The 18,123-nt window shown below is 36.4% G+C and overlaps 1 protein-coding gene and 1 pseudogene across 10 annotated transcripts; one reads left to right on the top strand and one right to left on the bottom strand.

Annotated features, from left to right (window-relative positions):
• Nucleotides 1-28: 28 nt before the first annotated feature.
• LOC147291577 (uncharacterized) lies at nt 29-7,357 on the top strand (annotated as a pseudogene). Its single transcript, XR_015121194.1, has 7 exons — nt 29-147; nt 1,388-1,599; nt 2,701-2,982; nt 4,624-4,746; nt 5,755-5,838; nt 6,608-6,644; nt 6,739-7,357. The product of XR_015121194.1 is annotated as an uncharacterized LOC147291577 (transcript).
• A 3,419-nt stretch (nt 7,358-10,776) lies between these two features.
• On the bottom strand, nt 10,777-17,611 carry LOC147291576 (diphthamide synthesis DPH2 family protein). Of its 9 annotated transcripts, none has more exons than XR_015121442.1 (6): nt 17,039-17,611; nt 16,324-16,380; nt 14,998-15,066; nt 12,774-14,151; nt 11,690-11,804; nt 10,777-11,151 (listed from the first exon to the last, which is right to left on the bottom strand). XR_015121442.1 is itself a non-coding variant. In XM_086238506.1 (5 exons), exon 4 carries the CDS (start codon nt 14,124-14,126, stop codon nt 12,777-12,779), a length of 1,350 nt encoding a protein of 449 aa, XP_086094632.1. In that variant the 5' UTR covers nt 14,127-14,151; nt 14,998-15,066; nt 16,324-16,380; nt 17,039-17,611; the 3' UTR covers nt 10,778-11,116; nt 12,774-12,776. The 9 variants fall into 9 exon arrangements, 6 of the variants coding, with proteins under 6 accessions (XP_086094632.1, XP_086094631.1, XP_086094628.1 ...); XR_015121440.1 differs by having other exon boundaries at nt 10,778-11,151; nt 11,690-11,829; XR_015121441.1 differs by lacking the exon at nt 10,777-11,151 and adding an exon at nt 11,295-11,542 and having other exon boundaries at nt 11,690-11,829.
• Between the last annotated feature and the right edge of the window lie 512 nt (nt 17,612-18,123).

The raw sequence follows: 18,123 nt of genomic DNA, 5'->3' as shown, positions 1-18,123 counted from the left end.
CAGTGTTATCTGTCAGCAGATATCCATTATCATGCAGTACTTTCTATAAATGACGCGGATATGCATAATCTGCAAATTCCAAGATTTGCAACCATGTTAAGTGAAGGGCAAGTAAACAGGACCAGGGGATATACAAGAAAAGTGCAGGTGCTAGTCTAGTAGAGGATCAGGATCCACAAGAGAAAAAGCCTTGATAGCAATAAAATCAGTGATAATTGTTCTACTTCAATGTGACATTTGTTGACATTTGTGATATTTGTTGTTCAAAATTCTAATTTTAGGCAAAATCAATTTATGATATAACAAGGTACCATTAATCTTTTCTAGAATAAACAAAAACAACGCAATATACAGTGCTTTAAAGTAATATGAGCTTGGTGTAAAGTAGTGATATCAAATGAGATTGTGGCTGCATTTGTGCCCTCTGAAAATCAGCTAGCCCATATACTCACTAAGGCCCCTAAAAGACATGCTTTTGATTCTATTTGCAGCAAGATGAGAGTTGTAGATATCTACTCTCCAGATTGAGGGGGAGTCATTGGTATAGGTTGTTTATAGCCTGTTAGAGATTGTCTTTATTCAAGGCTTATGGTCTGGTAGCTTAGTTCTTGTCTTGATCCAAGGCTAATTTCTAGAGCAGATTATACATATTGAGTCATTTATCAACACCCATACTTCATATGAAATGCAATATGCTGAATTTTTCCTCTCTTAGAAATGCTTCTTGTTCAACAAGACTCCTTATTTCCAAATTGTATGGTTCATGTTTTATTAGAAGTACCCTTCTCTTCTTCTCAAGGGGAGTTACTTTGTTCACTGCATGCAAGCTGCCTGCTCTTAGGTTTCTTCCCTTTATTCTTTTTTTTTTTTTTTTTTTTTTTTTTTTTTTGCAGCTGCCCTTTATTGCTGACTGTATTGTTGAACAAAGTAGCAATACATCAAGCTAACAGGAAATTGAAATGAAAGTTGTTTAATCAAAGTATAAAATTGTATGTTATCTACACTATATCAATCATAAAATCCTTTGGTCTATTCTTTTTTTTATTTTTTTTTTTATGAGCATTTCTAGGCTGTTGTTTCTTAAAATCTTGTCTATTCTACATGTTCTCTATAGTTAGTTAGATATATCTTTAGCTGTTCAGTAACTGGATCTTAATGGTTGTAATTGTATTTTCAGTGGGCATCTTGTTCTCTGCATGTGTACTTGTCTTTTTGTTGTATGAATTGAATTATTTTGTTTCTTGTAAAAAAATCATAAAATTTGAATGCAATTGCTGTTGAGTTACTGCATATAGATCTGAGTTCTTGGTCATTTTTGCTGGTAAATCTTGTCTAAGTGTATCAAACAGAGAAACAAGTTTATTAATGCATTTTGTTCTTCCATTAGGATTTTCAATATCGGCTGCAAGATTAGGATTGCCAGATACAGGTTTTATATCATATGGAGAAATGGTGGATCAGGGGCAACAAATAACCCAAGCTGTGTCAATTCCTGTTATTGGAGATGGCGATAATGGATACGGGAATGTAATGAATGTCAAGAGAACTGTCAGGGGATATATTTGAGCAGGTTTAGCTGGAATTTTGCTTGAAGATCAGGTTATATTATTGAAATAATAATTTTGCATCCGTTAATCTTCCTGTTTTCTTCTTCTTCTTCTCTCTCTCTCTCCCTCTCTCTCTCTCTCTCACACACACACACACACACACAAGTCTGGCTGTTGATTTTTATACAAATAACAATTATAAGGAATGAGAGAGAGGGGGGAGGAATTAGAGAGTATTTTAGATTGAAATCGGGTTTGCTTCTTTTCGTTTTTTCTTGATGTTTCTTATTCATACAATTTTAAAATTAATTTGTCATACTTAGCCAAAAATGTTTTTTGATAAGATCATGAATATAAATCCTTTTAGAATGAAAAGACTTAGATTCCAATTACAGTAATGTCAGAATCAAATCTGAGAAACTAAAAGAATGGGTTGTCTGGCATTGTCTGGCATACTTTACAATGAAAAGACTTCTTAAATATTGTGAGTTCTTAATTGGCATATGTCCTGTAATCTTGGTTTTTGGGTTTTTAGGTGTGATTTGGTTTTTCCCCTGACCATTAAGAGATACAATGTCTTTTTTTAGTAAAAAGAAAAACTTTGATTAACTAAGGAAATTGGATCAGAAATCTGCTGCCAAATAGACAATTGGATTATTTGTCGAAAAGTAAGTTTGGTCCAAGTCCAATTAACTATGAATCTTTCCTTAAAATAATTTTTAATTTTTGTTTTTTCTAATGCTTTCCTTTTTGTTTCCTCAGTTTAAACTTTAGAGAAGCAATACATATATAATAGCTCATATGTATAATGTTAGCTTGGGAATCTTGGAACGGTTGATTATCCAGTGAGATCTCGTGAAATTAGTGTTGTATTGAGACTGGGTATGCCTGGGAACTTGATGGTTGGAATGACAAAATATACCGTATTTTGCCTTTGATTTTCATTGCTTTACATGTGTGATTTCATAATGGAAGGTGAAATCATTTCTGAGTATACTTTTGGTACAGCTTTGTATAACCTTGCTGTAGATTTCATAAGTCAGGCCTTATCTGAAGCACTTTCTTATATTCCTTTGCTACAGTTTTTTTAATTTGATTAACTTTGTCCTTATTTTGTTCATTGTTATGCATTCTATAATACTGTCATCTTTAGGTCTCTCCAAAAGCTTGCAGTCATACGCAAGGCAGGAAAGTGGTGTTAAGAGAGGAGGCTGTGATGCGGATAAGAGCAACTGTTGATGCTCGGAAAGAGAGTGGCACTGACATTGTCATTGTAGCACGATCTGATTGTCGTCAAGCTGTGTCTTTGGATGAGGCACTGTGGAGGACAGGGGCATTTGCTGATGCTGGAGCAGATGTTATTTTCATTGATGCACTAACTTCAAAAGAAGAGATGAAAGCGTTCTGTGGAAGATCTCCCCTAGTTCCAAAAATGGTACATCACATTTTCCATGGTAGAATAGAAAGTAGCAATATAATGTTTTGAAGACCTCGGTTTTATCACATTTCTTTTCTTTATACTTTTTGCCCAAGGAAACCGGGCGTTGCAAATGACTACCTTTTGCTACTATTATAAATTTGGTGACGAGGTGCTACTTTTAATGTCTCATGTTTATTTTCCCACATGTGATAAATTAAATTAGTGCCACATAGTAAGTGCTTGTGAATTTGAAGCTTCCCCCTCTTCTTTTAGTATTTTTTCCATTAAAGTATTAGTATTGCTAGCATTAATCTTAGTTATTACAATATTTCACTTTCCATTAAAACATCTATGTCAAGCCTTATTGATTAGCCATTGATGTTTATGATCTTGAGTTCATCTAAGGATAACCTGATTGCAGTAGGTTCTATTCTGTTTGGTGAAGTTGGACCCTAGTGATGGTATGGAAGACCCTTTAAATGTGTGCGTGCATGCCCACACAGCCCAAAACCCAACCCAACTAACCCTTTATTCCAAAAACAATTGGGTTTGACTATGACCCACGTGTTGGAAGACGAAAATAACCTCAAATATATCTATAATTGAAAATTTTCTTTATTAAAGTTTGTCGCGTTGGTTCTCTCCTGTGTAGTAGGTTGGACTAGAACAGTTTTTTCTACTAAAGAAAATTAAGATATATCGTAACATGTTAGTTGAAAAATTTGTTGTAGCACAACTTTAAGTTGTATTCTGAATGGAGCACTCAACGAAATGGTGGAAGTCTAAATGATTTTTGTCAGCTGGTGCTACATGTGTAAGAAATATGTAGAAATTGTTGATCCATCTACCACAGCATCACTCTGCTTTCTGGGATATTTATTTATTTGGTCTTTGGTTTTTGTTTTAAAGTTTTTTATACAGTGCCAAAATTGGTGGCACACCTTGTGACTTGTTAAAGAAGCAAGTTAATGGTTATGAGGACTGAGGATTTGATAACATTCTAGTCGATTGGGCCACTTTAGATGGTGCTGCAGCCAGTTCATCTTGTTCATGATATTTGCTGAGCGGGTCTGAGGGAGCTTTAGATCTAGGTTTTTCGTTCATCATATTCATTCTCCCACTTTTTTTCATTTTTTTAAAGTCGATTTTTCATATGTCGACCAATTTATTGACTTAAAAGTGTCAAAAGAGTCATAAATGTTTATTTTGGGAGCTGAGGGTCAAAAAAGAGTAACCTGAATTTAACTGGGTTATTTCGCAAAGTTTCGCAATAAACTTACACTTTAAGTTCTACTTTAATTTACTTAAATTGTTTCTCTTTAAAGTCCTTTCCTAAATATGTAATAAGTAGAGCCAACTTCTTTATTTAATGTTAAATTGCGGCACTTTTGTTAAACAAAACTGAATGCTTTACTCTAATAGAATTTGATTGATGCAGCATATATGATAAATTGATAATGGATAGAAATAGTGTTTGTCTTGAAATTCTTTAGAGAAGAATGCAATTTTGAATACCATTTATGGTACTAGCAATGGCGTTTAGTTTTACATTAGCTAGTTTCACTGCCTACATATGAACATGTGTGATGTATACTTGTCAAGATATGTCAAGCAGTAATCTAACAAACAATCACCAGCTTCAATTTGTAACTTCAGGCAAATATGCTTGAAGGAGGAGGAAAAACACCAATACTCAATCTTCTTGAACTTGAGGATATTGGATATAGACTTGTGGCGTATCCGCTTTCCCTGATTAGGGTATCTATTCAAGCAATGCAGGTAACATGCCTACACCTTTTTCTTTTCAAATTAAGTTCATGAATGAAAGAAAAGGTCAAATTTCTTGGACATGCTATAATTATGCTACTATAAAAAGGTTTAAAACAGTTATGACTATAGATCTGTCTGATTTTCTTACATGACATAATGATGTGGTTCAAAACTGAAAACATAGCAACAGCCAACAAAATAATTTCTTATACACTAGATGTACAATCTGGAAGTGTCTAAGTTGCGCCAGAACTTTAAATTTTCTGTATCTTTTGAAGCTTTTCTGTCAATCTCCATGGAAATGGAATTGTTTTCAATATATTAATGAAAAAAGACAATTTTGTTCCATGTTTTCCATTGCATCAATTTGAGGTATAACATTGTTTTTTCATATAGCTAGTTATGGCTGCTACAAATCTATGAAGTGAAAGAGTAACAATTTGTGATGTATCAGAGGAGGACGTATCCCTCCCCTCTGGAAGCATGCCATCCTTCGATGAGGTTAAGGAAATCCTAGGTTTCAATAATTATTATGAAAAAGAAAAGCGGTATTCTACCAGCATTAGTCAGCAGTCGTCGACAAGATGTGAGTTACTTGTCATATGACACACTTCATTACTGTTTACTTCACCGCAGATGCGATCACGTACGATATGTCTCACTTGGCCTTTAACATGAAGTTGTCTAAAATTAGATTATTATCTGAAATCCAATGTCTTTTCCCTGTTTCGATGAAAGTTGATTACTTATCACAACTGAGTTAAATCTGGATTTAACATAACAGGATGAATGGTTCTTTGGAAGATAAATTTCTACATGTTTCCATTAAGATTGGCCAATTTTTCATGTGTTGGTAATTAGCCTCCCACCCAAAGTTTTATAGATATAGATAAGCAATTCCTGTTTCTTAGTTCTTATACAGTCTTCAAAGGAGGGATGCAGAGCAGAAAGATCAGAGTCCTCAAGATCCCATTGTTGAAGTTATAACACCTGACATGTCCAATAACTATGGTGCAGATGGTTCCAGATCTGGTCTCGGACATTGAGAGTCAAAATAACTGGAAGAGATGGATTTGAGAAACTTGATATGTTAGGATTCCTGTAAGTCATCTATCCTTCTTGGCCATATATATCACAGTAGTTTGGAAATTGTATAACTTAGATTCCCTTACTGTGCTTCTGCTGTTAGAACTGAACTATTTTAGAAAAAGGAAAAACAAAAAAAAAACCCAGTAATTTAATGGTGAAGCCTTAACTGTTTTATAAAAAGAAAAGCATCTCTGGGAAATGTACTATAAACACCATTTCTTTTTGTTTCTATAAAACTAGTAGATTTCTGAAAAATGACAAAAATTCAGCTAACTTATTGGCAGATGAATCAGAATAGAACAGGCAATGTAATTTGCGATGGACATATGTTGATGTTTAGTATACACAGTCGCTTTTGATAAAGCACGTGAACCATTTTATATAACTGTGTACAGTTATATGACACCACCAACTTTGTTTTTGTATTTTATTAACTATTTCCAATTTAATAAACTTTTCAAAAAAATTTATCATGGCATATATTTGTAGTGCATAAAGTTAACCTTTTCCTGCTATGTAGGAAGAAAGAGTAAAAGTATTAGAATAAAAAAAAAAATCACAAAATAGAAAAAGTAACACTGCTCTCGCATAGATGCAGATTCCCAGGGAGCACAACTTGTAGAACGCTGAAAATCAAGTCCTTTTTCGGTCAAAAGCTGAAAATTTGAAAATCACCGGTTCCAAAATATTGCCTACACGAATCCTCTGCATGCTAGTTATGCTACTTCAGATTGTCTTATGAAATGCTGTTTTTTTTCTTTGTTATAAAACATTTTGACAGGCTGGATTCTTGGAAGGAATCACAAATATAGTTCCAGGTATTATTCATGTTCCCCAAACTTATTGAAAATGAGTAATTACTTCAGACTAGTAGTATAGTATAACTGAAAGTCCACACATGTTTCCATACAGCTCTCGGGGGTGTAAACATCAAAGAACTGTTGAATGGTGCAGCTGATGAAATGGGAGGGAAGCTATTGTTAGATTTTAACGACACAATCGGTGATAGGATTCAAGTTTTTCTAGAGTAAATCCATTGAATTGCTAAAGGTATTCTCTGTATAACATGATTATGCAACCAGAACTTGGTGTTCTTTCTGTTAAAGGTTGTGAAAAATCACATAAAAGGAAAATCATGAAAAATTAGTTGCAGAAAAATATCATGAGATTATTGTAAATGATTGCGATTGGCATTATAACCCATTAATGTGTTAAAGCCATCTATTTCTTCTGCTGTCAGCCTGTCATGTTGGAGTCATCTATGATATTAGAGAATCAATAATGCTATTTGTACACTGAAAATTGACAACGTGAAAAGCGATGAGATGATGATGAGATGATCTTTGTAAATTTTTCATCCTCCTTTCCAGTTTTGGTCAGTGTACATATCTACATAATCACCCTTGTTGTATGATATTTTGACCTTGTAAGCCCCCATTTTGTAAAGTAATCTTTTTTTCTTCTCAATATTTTAGTTAGTGTTGAAGCTGAACTGAAACAAAATTTATCTACAAGACATTGAGTTTACTGAAAAATGGGTCAACTTAATGGAAGGTTGACAAAACTATTTCCTATTTTCTAAACAGAGTATGTCTTCTTTGTGAAATAATAACAAATGTGTGGAGTCTCTCTATTAAAACGTGGGCCAAACTGGAACAAAAGAATCTCCTCAGCCTTGAGGCCCTTAATTAGGATTGGTCCACAACCCCCAATCAACCTGCTGGGTTTGAATCCAGCCTGAGCCCACCATCATTTTTATTTAAACCCACCAATTAAGTATTATATATAGTCTGCAGCTAAGCTGTGTAGCCTGTGTTGTGCAATATTGCATGCTACATTGTATTCGATTAACTTGACTTTTAACTAGCTAGCTGGCAAGATTTGTTTTTTTTTTTTTGGTTTGGGTGCAAATTAAAGGGAAAATCTAAACCAAATTGGCAATTAGGGGAAATTATCAAGAGAGCTGATGCATAGTAATAAAAAATACAGAGCAATTTTAAGGAAGAAATTTAATCGATTGTACATTGGCATAGATATATAATGAACTGCAGAAAATTAATAACCAAGAATAATAAAATAGAAGAGAAGAAAATATGTAATTACAAACAACAAATATGCTCAATACCCATTGGTATTCTAAAACTTAGATTGATATATATATTTTTTTTTTCAAAAGTTTGCAGGGGCACTTCATGAGTTCCGCCACTGGGTTGGTTGCAGCAGCCAAGCTTGATCTCCATGATGATCACAAGTACGTAGCATCACCCTGAAGAAAATAGTGGGGTTGGACTTCAAAGACGACGTTATGGTTGTTGTCGTAAATATCGCTCATGGGTAGTGACTCTAAGCCTTGATAAATATTATAGTCAAAGCCGCCGCAATCGGGGGGGTCGTCGAACGATATCACAGAAGCAATCCAATCAGAGAGTTGCTGGTCATCATCATCTGGGATGGCCACAAGTTCACTTGGTTGTTGATCCTGATAGTCATAAGCAGTAGTGGTAGTACTAGTACTCGAGCTTGGGCCATGGGGTTGTGGATTATGAGCAATAATATTATTAACTGCTTCCTGCACTACTGCTTTTCGTCTTCTTGTTGCCTTTTTCTTTGTGGGTTTTTCATGATCAATTTCTTGGCATGTTGACTTCCTCTTCTTTGATTCAGTGGCACTACTAGTACTAGGTAGTCTAGGTAGCGTTGGTTCAGAATGGCTAGACGACCTGTCGTTTTTCCTGAGCCTACAAATCACATACTGATCATGATCATATTTAGCATTAAGGCTACTGTACTCCTCCATATACCAAGCACCATGGTGTTCCGACCCTTTATTTTCATATCGAAATTTCCTCTTCTGCCCCATCGCCTCCTTCTTGTCTTCATCATCATAGATCAGTTTTGAAGGCTCGCCCTCGCTCCAAGTCCCCGAACCCACCTTGCGGTCAAAGCGCTTAGGGCTCAACTTCTTGAGCTTTGTGAACAAGTACAAGCAGTCTTCTGCAATGCCGTGGTGCAGTTTCAGTTTAGGGTCCTTCCATATATCCCACGGTTCCAATTCCCCATAGAGGTCGAACTCAGGCACATCGTAGGGTGGTGGTGCCGCCGCTGTGACCTTGTGCAGTAGGTAATACCCCACCAATTCTTGGTCGGTGGGGTTGAACTTGAACCCTATTGGCACGCCTACACTTCCCATTGATCGATAATAGTAGTACATCTCCATCGATCAAGAAATCAGACGTACTGCTAGCTAGGGTTTTCTCGATTTCTTGAAGAGAAAGAAAAAGAAACCAAGTATGCAAAGTTCGTGTTTGTGTTCTGATTTCAACCAGGAAAGAAAGTAGTCGACTGTAAGAATCAATTGCTTGGAAAGTGATCGATATATATACAGCGGAGGAGTCGGTGATATGCTCCTAGGTCATCCAATCCAACGGCTGATAATTAATCTTTGTTTTCTTTTGTGGTCAGAAATTCTTTTAATTAATTCTCTCTCTCTCTCTCCAAATGACGGGTCCTCTTACTGGGTATTCTATTTACCTTTTTTTTTTTTTTTTCTTTCTTTCAATATTTGCATGTTAATTTTCTGGGCCAATTACAAATAAATTAATAAAAAAAATTTAAATTACACATTAGTCAATAAATAATTCTAAAATATTATAACAATAATCATTGACCAAAATAAATTAAATGAAATTATAAACACTCCAAAACCAGACATAAGAAATACCATAAATTATAACCACTACTACTGGTTCATTACTAATGTAAGTAACGTGTTTAAGTTACCAAAAATTACAAAAAAGTCAAAATTAATCTCATACCGACACGTGTCAACATGTTTAAGTTACCAAAAATTACAAAAAACTCAAAACAAATTTCATAGTAACACGTGTCTATGGTAGTTACTGAAACATATAAGCAATGTGTTTAAGTTACCAAAATTACAAAACACTAAAAGATTATCCTATTGTACGTGACACGTGTCTATAGTTTTTGTTTAGTTTCATGGATCTGATACTGATTGAAGCACAATATCAGTTTTTTGGGTTTTATTTGGTACTGATTTTTTTAGGTATAAATGAATTCTTTTTAGACATACTTAACAAGTTCAGTTCAAATTCTAGAAAAAAAAATATATATATATACTATAACTAGATGACTGTATGCGAAAGAAAGATAATGCCTAAAATGGACAAAAACATAAACTTTAAATGTGTTGTATCTGAAGTAAACCATTAAACACTTCTAGGAATATAATTTACTAAAAAAGACAACAGAAAGCTAAAGAAATGTGTTACATTTTCACTATGACAAAGCCTCACAATACACACATTTTGTGACACAAATGAAAGAGACGCCGAGTCAACAACCACATCAGTGTCAACTCAGCTATGATTAGTTAAGAAATTTTGTTAGCAGTGGTTAGCTTATGTTAGTTTGTTTATGTGTTCGGCCTATATATGCTTAATTGCTTATATAATGTAATGTTACAATATCATACAACAATTTCATTCAGCAATTCATGTTATTCTCAAATCCCTTCTTAAGATTTCTTTTAGGGTATCAAAGCATCCACGACGAAGTGTCACAACTCGATCTTGATTGTTCTTTAATCCTTCTAAACTCTTTGTTTCTTCTTCAATCCTCTAAATTAATTCTTTTTTCTTCCTTTGTTTTGTTTACTTGCTCATGTCAGCTTGCCCCAATTTTCATTTTCTTTCTTGCATTTTTTGAAAGCTTTCAATCAAGAAATGGCCTTCCTCTCAGACACCCATTCATCTTCATTCAACTATATATCTGCAATCTATCAACTACATCCCATAGGTTTTGTAGATGGAACAATGCCACGTCCACCACTTGAATCCCACAAGAATTCAATATTTGGAAGATGTATTATAAAGCTTTGGTCACTCATCACTTGTTAGGTTAAAGAGATAGAGAGGGTATCAATTTTGTACATGTGCATATTAAACCAAAGGGGGTCATTGGACAGTGTTCTATCATACAAATTTTGATAACAAAAGACGGTCATTGCTCTAATTTTGAATATCACTGTATTATCATACAAACCCATTGATATCAGAAATTCGTTACAAAAAATTCCTAATGTGCAATCTTTGGTATCCCTACAAAATCTCAATAGGATGTCAGGCTAATGCCAGTCGGTAGGTTGATCATGTACACACTATTCTTACACAAGTTCATTTCTTCCCAATTATTTCTATCTTCCAGCATGCAGGACTGACACGACACTGAATGCTGATTGGGTCGTAGATTAGACCCAGGATGCAAGGATCTGCGAGGCAAATTGTTGGATCTTACTTTTTGGGTCTGAAAGCAACATCAAAGTGTCATGAATGGCTCTTAAATTTAATTAAAAAGATTACACTAACAATTGAGCCACACGAAAACAAAATATCCCATTACTATTGAGAGAGAGAGAGAGAGAGAGAGAGAGAGAGAGAGAGAGAGAGAGAGAGAGAGAGAGAGAGAGAGAGAGAATAAGGCTTTGACACAAGCAAAACATAAAGGCAATCTGTTGTTGATGGATGAATCCAGCTTTAGTGCAATCACCAAGGCACTCACTTTCCCACAAATATGAAATCATTCCAGTATATTACAAACGGCAACATGTAAAGTGAGTAACCCATGTGTGTGGTAACATGACTTGAATCTAGCACATCCTTGACTTCATGTACTCTCATATTGTTTTCAGTGTAATCTACCACAAAAGATTTAAAGCACGCCTTTCAATAGGAATGTTCACTAAAATAGTTGACATAACACAATGTCAGAAGGCCTAGATATGCTGAGTTTAGACATCCTTTCAATGACACACAATAAGCAAAAGCATGCTATATATACTGACCCAGTCAAATGAATTGCGATCATATAAAGCCAACAATATTTGCAATGCTGATGAGGAGATAATCAGCTTGAAACCTTAGTAGAGAAAATATTCCAAGCACAATCTATGCAACGGCCTACCAGAAAATAAAAAACAGCAACCTGAGAAGTTAAAACAGTTAGAAATTCACAACCATACACACATACAGATCTTCCAGATCATAGGTGAATGAAACAAGACATGACCTTGCAATTCATACTTTTAAAAGACTCTTCAGTTTTGAATATTATGCATATAATCTTCAACTCCCAAGTATATTCCTCCAGCTTCTTATAAAACACTAAAGTAAGATAATACTTCTAATACCTAGTTCTATAATCTATTGTATTTGATTGATCTGTATAGACGACTTGATGTTTGTGCTAGATCTTAATGAATATGGTACAATCTCTATAAACTAATTAGCAGTTTCTCAACTCGTTATGACTTAGATTGTCACTTTCCTTCATACTAACACTCTGAACAGTGAATTTCCCCATTTCTTAATTCAATAAGTTCAGGTAAAATTCTAAAACCCTAAATGTCAATAAACATATGGGCAATGAATTAGCATGCTCCTTGTTTCTTTCAATTTATTAACTGAATACAGGCCTTCTTGCCATTAACACAAAAACTTTGAATCCAAGAAACGTGAGGGAACTACATAGAAACACAGTCATCTAGAACGAAAAGCATTGGAACTGTATAAGTTGTCTAAAAAAAAGGATGAGACATAAGACTAAGTGGAAACTAAATGAGAACTGTACAAGCTAAGTTAGAAATTTACAAATTTCTTTGGCTTATGCTTCCAGAGTACAATATTGGGAAGCATTAGTTAGTTGTGGTGCACTAGCAAACTTTACATAAAATAGCTCACCTAGTTTCAATTTTGGGTAAAACAATGAACACATTAGGAGGAGAACATAAAACATTGGTACCAACTACTTCAGATTAAGATGTGTGTAAGTGTTTAAACTCAGGGAATCAACCAATAGAGATTGCAAAACAAGAATAACTTTTTTTTCTAGTTCAAACTCCAAATACAAATCCAAGAAGCGAAGCTTACTTATTAAATGTTAGCAGTAGCCGATGCAGAATCCCTCCGAGAAGGGCGGGAGGGCTTGTTGACATAAGAAGAATTCCATTCCCCTCCATCCAGAGCATAGTAGTCCATGGGATAATCCCCGACCAGGTCTTGGCCGGGCCCATTGCCATTAGCACAACCACAACAACCCGAATCACTCTTCTTATTCTTCTCCCACCAAGCAGGAATGAAGCCAAGAGCAATGTCAGCCTCAAAAGCATTCAAAAGGGGATTCTTAAAGGCATCGCCCCAATCAATGGACAAGCGAGGACAAGCAATCTGAATCCATGCATCCACGGAGTCATCAAACAAAGCAATTCTTGCAGGAGTAATCTCCGACATCAAAACCACAGTATAAGCAAAGCCCTTGTCCCTCATCTTCCTCTCCAATCTTTGTAGAATCCTGGGATTCCCTTGCCTTCCTAAGGTCCCCAACACAATGCCCCAATTGGAGGCCTCCTTGGCCTTCAAAATCGCGCTCTTCCTGGACTCTCTCATTCCCTTGTGATCATATTCCTCCAAAAACAGTTTTCCCATATACGGATCGTATCGAAAGGCCTTAACACCTGGATTCGCTATCATAAACGCTTCAAGATGAAACCGCCCGTCAGCCACAAACACCACTACACTCTCCTCCTCCACATCCTTGTGAGTGCGGGAGATTTTCGGAGCCGTACAACCCAAAACCTCGCCGGCTGATAACGGTTTCGATTGTGGGATGAGGACCTTGAAACCGCGGTTTTCTAGCTCGGGTTTGGCCGCACGGATTGCGGAAGCGAATTGAATGGTCCCGGCGAGGACAAGGGTTTTAGAGGCAGGGTTTTCAATACTGAGAAGGACAATTTGGATCAATCGGCCCACATCGATGGAGATTTCAACAAAGACATAGAGACAAGGGACAGTGGTGACGTGCAGGGGAACAAGGCAGCTGTGGCCAAAGTGGATGAGGAGGTCGGCCTGGAGGGCCTTGGCGGCCAGGTCATCGATGCAGCACGCACCGTAGGTCGCGTCACCCAAGACGAAGCACTGGGAGGCCCCTCCGAAGGTGGAGAGGATGTCGGAGAGGACCAGTGAGTACATGAGGAGGCCCTCGGGCAGTTGGAGAGCCACGCACATTGCATGAGTGGAGCGCACGCGCCAGACGCACTTGTGAACTTCGAAGTTGTAGTTGGAGGGTAGGAGGGCTATGGCGGCGTTGAGAGCTGGGTCATGTAGGATTGAGTCCGGGATTTGGCTCCTCACAAACCGCTTCGGCGGCTGCGGCCTCCTCTGTTCAGAATCACGGAGAAGCGACATATTAGGTTTCTGCGCCTCCTCCATGGTTTCCGGTTGCATATCAGCAGTAATTAGAAATAAACACCTGCACAAAGCCAGACCTCTAAGCCCCAAATAAATTTTTAAGGAAAAAACAAAAAAGTACATAAAAAATGCCATATTAAATATAATGATTATCTCTTCATTTAATGGATGATTTGTTAATTTCTTAAGTTTTCACAATTTTCTCCTCAATCAAACAAATGATTAAGCCCAAAACACTTGAGAAACAACATCCACCTAAAGAAAATCTGAAAACACAGATATACCAAAAATAGTAGTAAGGACAAAGCTTAATCCAGAAAAATTGCAAAAAGGCAAAATGCATATGGCCAAACATATTGTATAGCAAATTTCTATTTTTTTTTTTTTTTCCGACACTACCATATAGATATAGCAGAGCAAATTTCCAAATAAAATATTTCCCTTGGTTAATTTTCTATCCCTTTCCCGTGATTTTCTCACAAACCAAACAAATGGGCATGCTCAAAACCCCCCAGTAACCAAAGCCCATAACACAGAATCAATATTAACCCAAAACCCACACAATCCCACCATTTAACCGTTAAATGGTGCCAACTTTTAACCCATCATATAGAGATACTGACAAAACCGCCCCCAGATTCCACCCTGAAACCCGGAGAGGTCCTGTGGGATCCAAAATCAAGAAAAATCCTACCGAAAATTCGGTAGAACCTCCCCTGAAAATGGACTAACCCAAAAATTATAAACCTATAAAACACTTCTAAAACATCAACCACCTCTACCACAATCAAAAATAAAGTCTCAGGCCCACAACAAGTAACACAAATCTAATCAGAGCATATCTAATCAACTATACAATCATATCTCATTTTAATAATTTCAAGGGAAAACCTTGATCCTATTATACCAATAAGCTGGAGATGAGAAACTCGAATGCCTCGAAGTGGTACGGTCCGACCTCGGTAATCGCTACTACCTGGGAGAAACGTCAAAAACAAAATGTGAGAAAACTCTCAGTGAGTGAACAAAATATAGAAACCAAGTATTTAAGTTATTCATTCTTCCAATTTCCTTTAAAATCAAAACTCATCTAAAACCTTGCGTCACTCTTTGAAATCCCCTAGTTTTGAAACAATTTCACAAGTCTATTTCAAAATCTCCTTGTAAACCACGATCATGCTTAGAATATGAGAAAAACATATGAACATGAAAATATTTCAAATCCTCAGAATGCCCAATGCATAAGAAAACTCGTAAAATAATAAATATGTGAGAACCTTAAAAGGAAGTCATGCAGTAACAAAAAAAAAAAAACTCTTCATATGCAAATCTTTTTCACAAATCAATTAACTGAAAATCAATCTTTGAAAATAGTAAGTTCTCAAACTGAAATCGATACTGTCAATTTATAAATAAATAATAAATTTCAAACCATTCTCTATATACTGAAAATCAATAAAACTGCTCAACTGAAACTGTCACACTTAAAAACCTTTGCTGCCATAAACTCATCACTTAAAATACTTAACAATTGAAAATGCACACCAGTCAGTTACCCATAAAATCTGTCATACACGCGCAGAGCCAAGAATCTATCATACGCATGCAGAGCTACAAATTCTGTCTTACGTGCACGCAGAGCCACCCCCAAAGGTGCAAGCATCACGACACACGGCCCAAAGCCTATGCGTGTGCCACAATGGATCCCAAAGACCTATCCAATCTGATAACCTGGAGGGTACTGCAAAGGTGGTTTGAAAACCATTTTTCTATAACTCAAATATAATATTTTTCCACCAAGAATAAATATCATTGAAATCTTTTTACAAATTTAAATCCATAAACGCAAAATGTATTATTCAAATTAAATTTAAACTACATAAACCAAATATATCCAAACTTTTCGATAATACCCAAAATATTAAACAAACCATATGTATAAAATAAGGAACTAGATTTCCTTTCCAAGATCCAACAACTCAGAAAAACCAACCTGTAAATCCATGTTTTAAACTTATTTATGAAAGCATTTGAAAACTGAAATCCGTCGCTATATATTAAATCCAAAATCAATTTAAGATATTAAGCATGATAGAATTAATGAAATTTTCATAGATTTTTTAGGAAACTAAAAGTCTACTCGAATTTACTATTTCTCAATTAAAACTCAAGATAATCAAATAAATAAATTCATAAAGTTTAAAAATGCTTTTAAAAACAAAAGTCCACTCACAGAGATAGCCCTAGCTTCGATCCTCCGCCGGATCGTCACGAACCACGGTTGTCTCACCTATAAATAAACGATCAAAGAAATACAATTAGTTTCGAGTCAAGACACTTAAATGTAGACGTGTGTTCAACTTAACGCCACACCCGACTCTCGTTCTAACTCGACGGTTTATGACGTTCAAATTAAACTCACAAACACCTCCTCAAATACCCCAAAGCTTCTCGGCTCTAACCAACATCACCAACCATCCAAATAATTCCTAAACTTAAAAGAAAATAAGCACAAGACTTATTTCGGCCGAAAAGCTCGTTTAGAGAAAATTGGTATCGACCAAGTCTCACATTTCGTCCCAAAACAACTTCGGTTTCCCCAATCACATTCAACAAGGCCAAGATCAACAACTTACTCAACATTAGCCAAAATCACAAAATGGCAGTGGGGTTCAAAATCATTGCCCAAGGTGGCTGCTCCAAATCCAAATTTTTACCAAATATATAAAAATTTCTCAAATCTTCTCAAACTTCCAATTCTAACATCAACTTGGGTTTCCTAGATATGAAATTGTCGAAAATCACACCAATAATAACCCCCTACTCAAAAACCCATGGTAAACCCGAATGGCCCTAAACCCCCCACACTCCAACTTCCACAAAAACTCAAATTAGACAACCAAAAACATAATAAGATTAACACCCATCAAGAGGGAAAGAAAACCCACCAGAAAAATTCAATGGTTGGGGGTCGGGCTTGGTCGAAATCAGCAAAGAAAGGGGCGGCGTTTCAGGTGGTTGCTGACATGTTTCAGAGTGCAAGGCGAGCTGCTCGGCGAGGAGGAGGGCTGGCTGTGTTGGTCGGCCAATGAGGAGGTCGTCGGTGAGCCTAGCTGGCCAGAAATTTGGCGAGATCGAGGGAGAGGCAGCAGCTAGGTTTCTGGCTGATCTCTGTGCACGCGGGGCTGGGCGACCAAGGTTCGCTGCTGGGTGGTTTCTGCGCCGGCGAGGGAAGGTCACGCAGTGGCCTAGTCGACAGAGGGTGGCCGGCGGCGAGGTTTGCAGTGGCAGCTACTGTGTGCGCAGGGGTGGGTGCAGGAAAAAGGGAGAGAGAGAAGTGGGGAAATCTGGAGGGGGTGTTGGCGACGAGGAGAGGGACCCGTCGCCGGCCTCTGGTCGCCGTGAAGATGGCCGGAGATGGCCACGCCGGTGAGAGAAGAGAGGGGGAGAGTGGGCTCAGGGAAAAAGAGAGAAGGCGAGAGAGTGAGGGTGGGGTGCAGACGCGGGGGTTCTAGAAAATGCTAGAGAAAGAGAGAGAGATCCTCTTTTTAAAAAACATCTGATTTTGGATTTGGCTTTTTTACTCAAATATCATTTGAAATTTTGAATTATAGAGGGTGTGCTCAAATACCACCCAAATTTTTTTTCTTGCCAATTTACCACCTGAACTTTCACATATTGGCCAATCTACCACCTACCGTCACTTTAGTTAAATTTTCTGTTTATTTCAAAAGTATTTTCGTCATTTATATAAAAAAAGCATTTTAAATATTAAAAAAAAAAAATCTAAGTAAACCCCCTAAAAAAAAGGGTATTTTCATTTTCTATTTTTTAGTTTTTAAGTTTTTTTATAATTATATTTTAAAAAAAGTTTTTAAAATAATAATATTTTTTTATTGTTTTCAAGGACAAAATGGGAAGTTTGGAAAATTTTTTGATGATTTAACAGAAAAATAGATGTTAGGTGGCAAATTAGCACATTTTGATAATTTCAGGTGGTAAATTGGCAAGAAAAAAAGTTTAGGTAGTATTT

This window comes from Dryas octopetala, chromosome 3 (genome assembly GCF_963921425.1).
Source record: "Dryas octopetala chromosome 3, drDryOcto1.1, whole genome shotgun sequence".
Taxonomy (NCBI): Eukaryota; Viridiplantae; Streptophyta; class Magnoliopsida; order Rosales; family Rosaceae; genus Dryas; species Dryas octopetala.
This window is presented reverse-complemented; position numbering and strand designations above follow the sequence as displayed.

Excerpts from the sequence above, each read along its gene's own strand:
- LOC147291576 (XM_086238506.1), bottom strand. The coding sequence starts at position 14,126 with ATGCAACCGGAAACCATGGAGGAGGCGCAGAAACCTAATATGTCGCTT.